At 60.8% G+C, this 11,116-nt stretch overlaps 1 protein-coding gene across 1 annotated transcript; it reads right to left on the bottom strand.

The window, feature by feature from the left end:
• Positions 1-5,931: 5,931 nt before the first annotated feature.
• On the bottom strand, positions 5,932-10,883 carry LOC122707585 (translation initiation factor IF-2-like). Its single transcript, XM_043923207.1, has 2 exons — positions 9,610-10,883; positions 5,932-8,877 (listed from the first exon to the last, which is right to left on the bottom strand). Exons 1-2 carry the CDS (start codon positions 10,306-10,308, stop codon positions 8,737-8,739), a joined length of 840 nt encoding a protein of 279 aa, XP_043779142.1. The 5' UTR covers positions 10,309-10,883; the 3' UTR covers positions 5,932-8,736.
• Between the last annotated feature and the right edge of the window lie 233 nt (positions 10,884-11,116).

Here is an 11,116-nt window from a genome sequence, read left to right on the forward strand (position 1 = left end):
GTGAGGAGGCACCCTGCCCTCCACCCGTGGGACATAGCCGGGGTCTGCCCAGGGCAGGCAGGGGTCTGGCGGGAGCAGGGTCAGCACATACCCGGGTGCGCTGGAGCCTCTGGTCACAAAGGCACAATGGCCCGAGGTGCCCCTGCCCCGGGCCCAGGCCCCCTGGGAGCCAAGAACCCTCGCTTCACCGAGAACAGTGGGGCACTGTCTTATCGGGAGACGCAGCGAAGCCGCCTGCCTTGTCAAAATTACTGTTCAACCACCGAGCTGTGGGGACTGCTCTTTCAGCTTCTCAGGAAAGGCTTCTCCCCCGGGCAGCACTAAGGGCGAGCCGTGTCTTCACGGGGACCCTCCTCAGGGTGACCGCAGGAGCGCCGCTTCTGATCCAGCTGCCCGCTCCCCCAGACCTGTGCCGTTGGTCACAGCCAGCCACGGGCATGTGCAATCACCATGGCTTCAGACCCAGCAATGATATTTTTCCAGTAGTCACGTATGGATATGAGAGTTGGACTACAAAGAAAGCTGAGTGTTGAAGAATTGATGCTTTTGAGTTGTGGTGTTGGAGAAGACTTTTAAGAGTACCATTGAATAGCAAGGACATCAAACCAGTCAATCCTAAAGGAAATCAACCCTGAATATTCATTGGAAGGACCGATGCTGAAACCAGAGTTGCAATATTTTGGCCACCTGATGCAAAGAGTAAACTTATTGGAAAAAACCCTGATGCTGAGAAAGTTTGAAGGCAAGAGGAGAAGGGGGTGACAGAGGGTGAGACGGTTGGATGGCATCACCGGCTCCATAAGTTTGAGCAGACTCCAGGAGGTGGTGAAGGACGGGGAGCCCGCGTGCTGCCGGCCATGGGGTGGCAGAGGGTTGGACACGACTCAGTGACTGAGCAACAGTGATGCTCTCCCAAAGAAGCAGACACAAGACGTGCACCGGTCTATCATCGTGTCTGTTGGAAAGATGGGTCCCGACACTGGGACAGCCTGAGCATCGTGTCCAGGCTTCCCCAGGCTGGAGCTCTGGGCCCCGGATCCCTGCTGGGCCCACACTCGGCCCGTGGCTCCACGCTGATCGGACACATGCGTCAGGGCCGGACCACCTCTCAGTGCCCTGGTGCCCCCGCCGTGCCCACCGCAAGTTCATCCTCTAGAATATGTATGTGTCTTGGCTAGAATTTCTGGAAGCCAGGGACCTTGAGACACCGTTCAAACACTCAGCTGAGGCTCTTAAAAAGCCCCAGCGGCTCCATCAAGAGGCCAAGGGACAGAGACCTGAGCCCGGCACCAATCCAGTCCTGAACTGGGTCGATGTCTGAGTAGGGATGTGGGTCAGAGTGGGCAGACGCTTCATGCAGAGCCAGAAGCTGAACGGTGTAGATGTGGTGGGCTTCACGGTCTCTGAGCCACAGTCAGCTCTGCGAATGCAGCAGGAGAGCGGCTGCAGAAAGTCCGGGTGGACGGGCAGCTTGCTTAAAGACAGGCTGCTGCCGGGCCTGGACGTGAGCGTCATGTCCCGTTCATGCGTCACACAGTATTCGTCCTCTTCTGACTTCTATCTGCTCATTCAAAAATATAACCCCATTATTAGGGTGTCGGCTGCACAGGGACATGGTCTCCAAGCCAGCCTTGGGGTGCCAGGGCGGCAAGGCCGGGGGGACACTCTTCCTTACAGACGTCTGAGAGCTTCTGAGCCTACAGGGCGTGGGGGTCTCAGCGAGAGAGAGGGCAGAACCACAGTCAGCAAACACGCACCTGAGTTCCAGGCCTCAGATGCCTGCCCCAGCCTGGCCCTGAGCAGGGCGCTGGGGAAGGAAACTTCCAGCCCAGGAATGGAGCCGGGCTGGGGTGAACACGCACGACCACTACCCTGCCGCCAGCGCGAAGACCAGCTCCTCCAGAGTGAAGGCCAGGGCAGGGGGCCCCGCCAGCCCGCAGGAAGCAGACTAATCACCGACCTGTGCGGGCAAGGCCACTGTCCTTGGTGCTGCCACAGCTGGAGGCGATATCGGGGCCGCCCAGCTCCGAGGGCCCAGGCCCAGGCCCCGGCCCCGGCTGGCCGGCCCCCTCCCCAGCCCCAGCACAGGGCCCGCCTGCCCGGCCAGGCCCCGGCCGCTCCGTCCTCCCCCAGGGGTCTCCGAGGAGGGCCCTGCCCCAGACCCCGCTCCCAGCAGACCCCTCACAGCGAGGTAAGCGCCCCGCGCAGCCCAAGGTGGAAGGGAAAGCAGAGCTGCTTCCCTAATTGGCATTTTCCAGTCGACGGAACATTCTGTGCTTTTTTTCACTTGTATCATTTAATTAGCAAATGTTTTCCTTTTTGAGAAGACCTAAAATTGCAGAGATCTTGGGGATTTAGGGGAGGAATGCAAGACCAATTTCGCCTAATTACGGACCGTCTCGGCGGTCACTCTGACGCGTCCCAGAGTAGGGCTGCAGTGCCTGGCCCCCGGGGGGCGGGCTCCGCCTCGGACGCGTACCTGGAGTCCTGGGCCCGAGTCTGGTTTACATCGAGAAATCAGACTGTTTACAGCCCAGCACATCTGTCTCCCCTCTGCTTCTCGTCCGCCTGCTGTAACGCTCTGCAGGTCTCTCCGGGGTCCCTGTGGGACTATCGCTGACATCACTGCAGTCACGCCATCTCCGGACCGCCCCGCGCGGGGGCCGCAGCGGCCCCCGGCCCACCACCTGGGCGGTCAGCGGGGTCTGGGCTGACGGTGCAGTTGGGGCGGGTCCCGGGACCCCTGGGTGGGAGCGGAACAGGCCTCGGCCTGGGGCACAGCCTCCGAGGGGAGGGTAGGGGCTTGTCCATCCCCCAGATCCTCGCAGGCCCGGACCAGGATGCCGGACCCTCCAGGCTGTTCTGCAAGCAGAGGCTGAGGGTGGACACTGGGTCGTCATCATCCCTGATCTGGGAGGCCCCTCTTCCCAGGGACCCAGCGTCCAGACCGCAGACCCAGGGCCCTGGTCGGGGGCAGTGGGAGCACCAGAGGAGGTGGGGTCACAGACAGGGTCCTAGGCCGGCAACGCCGTGGGGGGTCAGAGGCCGTGGTCTTGTCCCCTCTCCGTCTGACCTGCCCAGCCTGCACCTCCAGACGCGGCTGAGCTCCCTGGGGGCTGTGGCCCTGCAGACACCCCCAGCCACGCCCTCCCCCTGGCCAGCCCCACCTGGATACCCCCCGCCCCTGGGACCCCCGTGGTGTCCGTCCTCCGATTCTGTCGGCCCTGCCCGAGTGACCCAGGGGCATGGGGCACTCCCATCCCTCAGCCCACCTCGGCTCCTCTGCCGGACACGCCAGGCTGCCCCATCCCGCCTCTCCCCCGGGAGGAGCCCCGCATGGCCGCCACCCGTGTCCCGGCCTGGCTCACACCAGCTGTGGTCACAGGCCCGGGTCCCGGCCGCCCAGGAAGTGTGGGGACACACTGACAAACACCCAGGCAGGCAGGAGCCTCCTTTTTCCTTTGTTTTCCTTCTTCCCCCTCCCCTTTTTTCCTCTCTGTTTTAAACTTGTGATCAAATGTGCACACCATCAACTCCGGCATTTCAGCCGTTTCTAGGTGCACAGGTCAGGGCCACGACCCACATTCACCGGCCTGTTGCCTTCAGGCCATTGTCTCCAGGACTTTCCATCTTTCCACCTGACACTCTGACCGCGTGAAACACTCAGTCCCGACCCTCCCCCTCCCCCAGCCCCTGACCCCACCATCTACTTCCTGTCTCTATGAACCTGACTCCTCCGGGGACCTCCTGTGAGTGGAGTCAGACAGCATTTGTCCTTTTGAATCTGGCTAGTTTCACTGAGCATCATGTCTTCAGGGTTCATCCATGTTTGCAGCCTGTATCAGGATTTCCTTCCTTCTTAAATTAAGGCTGAGTACTATTCCACTGTATGGATGGGCCACATTTAGACTGCTGTGAACAGAAGTGTGCAAATATCTATCTGAACCTCTGCTTTCAACTCTTTGGGTCTACACCGAGGAGTGGGCTTGCCTGGTCATGTGGAAAGTCTATGTTCAACTCTCTTTCTCCAAAGGAACACGCTCTGCTGGCTGGGACACTCTTTGGTCATTTCCTCCATGCTCCTCTTGGCTTTTCAGAAGGCTGATGCAATGGCAGGTGCTCCAGCAGCCATCTTAAACATGAGAGATGGATTCCTCCTGCTAAGAGAATGGAGGAGCAAGACGGAAGTAGCTTGAATACCTGATTATCTGTTGGTGCCTCTGAATAACCTGCCTCCGTAGACTCTACCTCTAGACTTGAAAAATGTGGTTAAGGATTAAAATCCTATCTTGTTTAAGCCAATGTTACTCTGGTTTTCCTGTAATGCACTGTCTCTTGAAAAATAACACTAATTTGGGACAAATTGGAATAATTCTTTTTATTAAAGAAAAGAATGAAAGAAATTAAAGTGGACCATAATCTCTCCACCCAGATGGCTGCAGACAAGGCAGATTTTAATATAGTCTCTGATTTTGCTGCATCTGCCCTGACTTTTCCTTGCAGATTCGTGGGACTATTTGCATGGAGCAGTCTACTTGTGTAATTCTCAGCACATTCATCGTTTTTACATCCAGGACTTTAATATTATTCCAAGTGAGGATGGACCCCTCTGTTATAGCATTAGATATCTTTAACCAGTATCCCTATTATGCATCAGGCTCTTAGTGCTCCTGCAGGTAAAGCTGCATCAGGGAAATTGCTATTTCCAAGCGCAGGGAGAGTGTGAGGTTCTGGAGCATTTTGTCAGCTGCTTCCAGAAATGCAGGTCAGCAATCAGTCGGCTCTGAGCAAGCACTCCTAACATCTTCCAAGCTGCCCTCGGAGATGAAAGGGCACCTCAGCTTTCCTTCCATGGTGTTCCCTTTCTTTTACTTTTTTGAACGAAATGGTGAACATTTTTTATACATGTGGCCAACATCTCAGTCTGCCCGTTTTATGTGGGTTTTGGCATTTTCTTAAGTTTTTAAGTCCTCCAGATATTAATGGTAACAAGTTTGTCATTATATTTAACAAGTGTTTGACCACACTCTGAATTTGTTTGGCTATTAATTTAATCCGGTTACTGAAAAATACCATTACTTGTGTTTGTTTAATGACAAAGGGACACATGGCCAGGGTGACAAATACCAATAATGCTTCAGCGTACGTGGAGTCAGAAGAGCAAGTTCAGGGGATGTCCTCATGTGACGCTGCGTGGGGCGATGACAAACACTTACCAGTCCCTGGGGCTGACGGAAAGCCCAGCTCCTCCCTGTCCAGGTAGTGACCTAACTGTGTGACTACCTCCCCGCTCTCCCACTCCTCATTCTGGCCGAGACAGAAACCCCTCCATCTTCATGAGAAGGAATCTCCTTGGGGAGCCCTTCTTTCAGCTCACTCAGAAGGGCTGGTCATGGATTCAGACCGCGGGGGATGAAGGGCTCTCACTAGAGGCTACTGGTCAGACCAGGGCTCCTGGGCCACGACAGAGGGCTCTACCCCAGGGGAAGGTTCAGGAAAAGAGTGAACGTGCAGGACGGAGGCCGCGAGGCCCTGGGTTCCGCCACCATCCGAGGGAGCCCCCTCCTCCCCCTGCAGCCCGCCAGCGCCGTCTGGGGCCGAGACGGCCTTCAGGCCCCGGTCCACACCTGCTCCTGCCCCCTGCGGGGCAGTTGATCCCGGCCAACCCCGGCCCAGCGAAGGCCCCGGGGAGGGTCCTGCTCGGTCAGTGTCTGTTCTGGCCTCGCAGCTCGGTTGGTGTGGGAGGCCCCCGCCCTGCCCGCGCACCCCGCCCTGGCTTCTGTGGGCTCCAGGTCCACTGCCTGCAGCCCCGACGCTGAGCCCTGCGCACCACGGGTCACATGGGTCTGGATGTGGTGAAGCCGCCCGCGGGGAGAGCCCTGCAGGCCCCGGGGAGCAGGGCTCGAGCGCGGTGGCTGACCCGCAGGGTTAGCTGCGGCCGCAGAGTTGGTGCTGGCGGCCACGCTTGCTGCTTGCTGCGTGTCTGCTCCTGCTCCAGCGTTGCTGGGCGTCCGGCGTCATCTGGGCCTGTGGGTGTCTCGGGCCCCCATCCCTGCTGGACACGTGGGGCTGCTGGGAGCCCCCGGAAACATGCCGATGTCCACACTGCCTGTGGTGCTGGGAGCCACGAGGCCTTTGTCTGTGTCCTGGGGTGGATGGACCTGGAGGGGCCAAGTCCTCGCTGTGGAGACAGCCGCGGTGACCCCTGGAGCCAGAATGCTCACGGTGAGCGGTAGGTGCAGCCACTCTGTGTCTGGGGGAGCCAGGCACCTCTGGGGGACCCCAGGTTCTGAGGGATCAGGGACTCCTGCAGTGTATCCATGGGGTCAGGACGGGCCGGCGTCCCCGCCTCTCCGCTGCAGCGGCTCTGAGCTGGTACTGCTGCTTTCCCTCTTGGCCTGAGCAGCAGCTCAGCTGTCACAGGCCTGCAGCGCCGCTGGTCACTGCCGTGGCGGCTTCATCCTTACCCCACTCCGCCGTCGCCTGCAGGGACCCATCGCCTGGCTTCGCAGAGGCCAGTAGGCCCTTCCCCAGCCCTTCCTCCGTCACCTCCGTGTCCCCCGGGGCCATTCTTCTCCCTGCGCTCTTTGTCCGGGTCACAGCGGTTTTCCAAAATCCTCCCTGGGATGCTCCCCCGTCTCTTCAGGGTGTGCTGGCCTTTGAGGGAAGGTCTTGGGCTTCCCAGGTGTCTCAGTGGCAAAGCGTCTGCCTGCCACGCAGGTGACTCGGGTTCAATGCCTGGGCTGGAAGACCCCCTGGAGAAGGAAATGGCAACACACTCCAATAATTTTGCCTGAGAATCCCATGCACGGAAGAGCCTGGTCGGCTACGGTCCATGGGGTCGCGAAGAGTCGGACACGACTAAGTGACTTAACGACAAGGGCTTTTAGGCTGTATCTGTAACTCCTCTGTTGATTAGTCAGGGGATGAATTTAAGGATTACTTTATAATGAAAACTCAATAAATGGTACAGACAAATCACTGCCTTCCACCCAGATGAAGGCCGCCTGTGGGCCTGGCCCCCTGGTCTTGGTTTGGTTCAACAATGTTTTGTCCACGTCTGGGTGGCTGTAATGTCGTTGGAGCCTCCAGGTGTTTCCGTGGGCCTGCGGGGACCTGACCAGCTAGGGACACAGACCCCTGAGACCCCAGCAGATTCCTGCAGACCCCAGACCCTGAGCCCCAGCTGGTCCCGCCCCAGCCGGTCAGCATCCGGACACTAGCCTTCCGGCCCGGGCCGGCCCCCCCCCCCCCAGTGCTGCTCCCGCCACCAGGGGGCGCCATCTCACCCCCGCCCACACCTGCGGTCCAGAGCATCTTCCCGCTTGCTTTCTCATCAGTGGGGATGGGCCCTGCTGTTACCAGGGTCTTTCCAGAGCTGGGGGAAGGAGGTCCTGGGAGCAGGAGAAACTTGGCAGCAGGCACAGCCAGGGCCAGAGTCCACCCTGGACGCAGTCCCCCTGAGTCGGAGCAGGGGTTGGATGCAGCATCTGAGGACCACAGGGACAGGGCACCCAGAGGCCAGCGGAGGCAGGGCCACTTCCTCGGGGCCTGGCCCTGGTGGCCCAAGGTCCAGGAAGCGGTCTGAGCCACGGAGGGACAGGCAGGGCAGGGGTCTGTGGGCGCGGACCGGCCTGGCACGGGGCGAGGGAGAGAGGCCCTGCTCCAACCCCACTCCCCTGCCCAGTCCCGTCCTGCCCGGGGGCAGGTCAGCTCCGTTCACATGGAGGGACGGGGCCAGATGAGAACGTGTGTCACCTCGGGGCCAGGGCTCCACTCCTGGCCTCTCCGAGTTCTCTGCCTGGGGGACCAGCCTGTCACAATGGCTGGGTCCAGACGGTCCCGCTTGGCACCCTGCTCCCACCCTGACTGTCTGCACGCAGGGCTCGCAGCACCAGGGGGCACCCACGGATTCCCGTTGGCCTCTGCTCGTCCACGCGGTTCCTCACCCTCCTCAAAGTCAGCCCCTCTCATGAGAGAGGGGGCCTAGCAGATGACAAAAGAGCAGAGGGACATGGTCCCAGCACCCTGGCAGGGAAACTGCAAGGCCCGTGGCTTTTCTTCCCTTTCGCTGGGCAGTCCCGGGTCACTGCGGACCCCACTTGACAGATGAGGAAGCTGGGGCTAGGGGGGGCCGCCTGACTTCCTGAGGCTGTAGGTGGGCAGGGAAGCGGGGTGGGGCGGGCTCCTAGGCAGGGTGGTCCCACGAGGCTGCACCTGGCACCCGTGTGCCCGTCAGCCTCCCAGGCGTGTCCTGCAGCCGCTGCCCACGGGAAGGCTGTACCCTCGGTGCTCAGGGCTGACGGTGGGGGCAGAGCTTGCAGGCACCTTCCCTGGGGAGTGGGTGGTGGGAGGTGAATATAATGAGCTTGTGATGTGGCTGCACTAGGTAAGGATGGTCCCCAGTCAAAGGACGGGTGTTCTCAGGACAGAAATGGAGACTTGAGGTGCAGACACAGGGGAGAGAAGCCGTGTGAGAGGTCAGGGGGCCCCGGGAAGCTGGATGAGGCCGTGGGAGCTCCCCCAGAGCCGGTGGGGAGCGCAGCCCGGCTGACACCCTGCTGGCGGACTCTGGACCCCAGAGCTGGGAGAGAGCTCGTGCCTGTTTTCCAAGCATCTGACCGATGCAGTGAACGACTCCGGGAGGCGGTGAAGGACAGGGCGGCCTGGCGAGCTGCAGATCGTGGGGTCGCGAAGAGTCGGACACGCCTGGCTGAACAGCAGCGACGGTTACGGTCACTCTTTCCAGCATCCGTGGAGAACCAGCAGAGGCAGCAAAGGTGCAGTCTCAGGCCAAGGACCCTGCCCGGCACGTTCCGCTGACACGGGGAAGGGGCTTTGCTGTTTCTCAGGAATCATGTGATGGAAAATCATGAACTAAAGAGAGAGGGCAAAGCCACCACACCAAGGAGGTTATTTTAAAAATAAGTAAACACGTACACTCGTAGAGGAGAAAAGGCGCAGACAGGAGCCAGGAAGGGACCACGTGCCCAGCATCTCGCCTGTCCTGGCAGGTGGGCTCCTGGCCCCGGAGGCCCCACACTGAGCACCTTCTCTCTCTCCACCTGCTCCTCTGACCTACTCCACCCTCAACCCACCAGAACCATGGGCTGCTCTGGCTGCTCCGGAGGCTGCGGCTGCGGCCGTGGGGACCATGGCCCGTGTGACTGCTCCCCGTCCCGCTGCTGTGTCCCGGTTTGCTGCCAGGGCAGAACCCGAGGCGCCGGCCGAGGACCTCAGGGGAATCCGCTCCCTCAGCGCGTGACTGGCGCCCCGTCCCAGTCCTGGGTCTCCCGCACCCGGGAGCACTGTCTCCTGAGCTCTGAGGACGGGAATGGCCCTGTCGCGTCCTTGGTCTGTCATGCGACCCCTTGCCGTCGCAAGGGGTCTCCTTCCCCAGCCGGGAATCCGACAGCCTCAGAGCTCTAAGAACCTGAAATCTCCAGCAAGCCCTCGCTGGTCCAGCCCAGATGGGACCCCTGCCCCCACCAGCCTTTCTCTGCACCCGCCCTGTCTCAGCCAGCCTTGCAGCGGAGCTCGGAACTGGGGGGAACGGAGTGAGGGACTTTCGAGCCCTCACTGCGGTTCTGGGCATCAGACGCTTCTCACCCCGCATCCTGCCTTCATGATCTGAGCGCCACAGCATCTCCGGCCCCCCTCGCCCTGGGGACGCAGCCGTGAAGAAGATGGAGACCCCCGCCTGGGGGTCAGCGTCTGTGGGGCGGGCTCCCCCAGTCCTGCGGCGGCCCTGGGGGCTGGTCTTCCTGGCAGACGAGCCCCAGGCCTTGGGCACACAGCCGGGCGAGCCGGGCGGAGGGACACAGGCGAGGGATGGCATCCCCACCTGCCTGCATGTCCTGCCCGCGACCGTGACGGGACTCCCGGCCAGCAGCCAGGGCCTCCGGTGCAGAGGCTGCTGGGAGGGCAGAGGAGAGGCAGGGTCTGGGGTGGGGTCGTGCGCACGCTCCGCTCCCGGGGCTGGAGGAGACAGCTCGTGCTTGAATACTCTGACACCTCCTCGCCTGGGGGCCTGGATGGTGGGAGGGGGCTGCCCTGTGCCTGCCTAGGGCCCAGGCCCTCCCGGGCCCACGGGGCACACAGGCTGGTGGGGGCCACTCTGGGCTGCAGCCGGGGGCTTCCTTCCTGGGCCCCACGGCCTCCAGGTCTGGGGAAGGTCAGGTCCCCGGTGGCCATCACACTCAGGCCTGCAGAGCCCCACACCTCCTCCAGGTCGGCCTCAGGCCCCCGTTCCCGCCCCTCCTGCTCAGCGAGGCCTCGTGGCAACCACATCACAGGAAAGGCTGGCATCCCTAGGGCGGTGGGGCTCCTCGGTCACTCACCAGGCTTGATACTTTTGATGCCAGTGTCCCGGGCTGGGCTTCAGCCCTGCCAAAGCCTCTGCCCACTGTCAGTCACCCCACGAGGAGGTGGTCCGGAGCGGGAAGGGGCTGGGAGCCCGTCTCCCCACCACTTCCTCCTGCCTGCAATGCTCTCTGCCGATCACCCATCCCTCCTCTCTCCTCTCAGGAGCCCCGTTCAGTCCTGGGGTCACCATGATAAAGACTGAGGTCACCCCACATCCCTCCTCATCGGGCCTTCTCCCTGGCCCCAGGGCCAGTGAGGATCCGGGGGTGGGAGCGGTGCCCCCTGCTAGTCCCCGGGAGGATCCCGCGGGCAGTGCCCACTTCTTCCTAGGCCACCCCTGACCCCAGGTGTGGGCATCCCCCCATCCCCAGGGACCAGTCTCGGGCAGCGGGGAGGCCTGGCCTCCTTCCGCCCGCTCTCCTTGGGCAGGCACTTTCCCAGCAGCCGGAGGTGCCCTGTCCTTTGACACCTGATTTATGGCTTCCCTGGACATGGAACCATGATTTAAGAATAATAACAGTAATAGCTAACTTTTACCGAGTGTCACGCGCCAGGTTAACCGTTAATGGAGTTAAATGCTCTGTATACTCTCATGTGTCAGGTTAAATGTTAACTGAGTTATAAGTTAACCGCTTTATATACTTCATCTTAAATGTATAATTAAAAAACAAGGGGTCAAGAGGTAACGGAATTTGCCCCAAGTCACGGAGCCGGCGAGTCCAAAGCCAGGGTCCAGACAGTGCCACTTTGT

This window comes from Cervus elaphus, chromosome 2 (assembly GCF_910594005.1).
Source record: "Cervus elaphus chromosome 2, mCerEla1.1, whole genome shotgun sequence".
Lineage (NCBI taxonomy): Eukaryota > Metazoa > Chordata > Mammalia > Artiodactyla > Cervidae > Cervus > Cervus elaphus.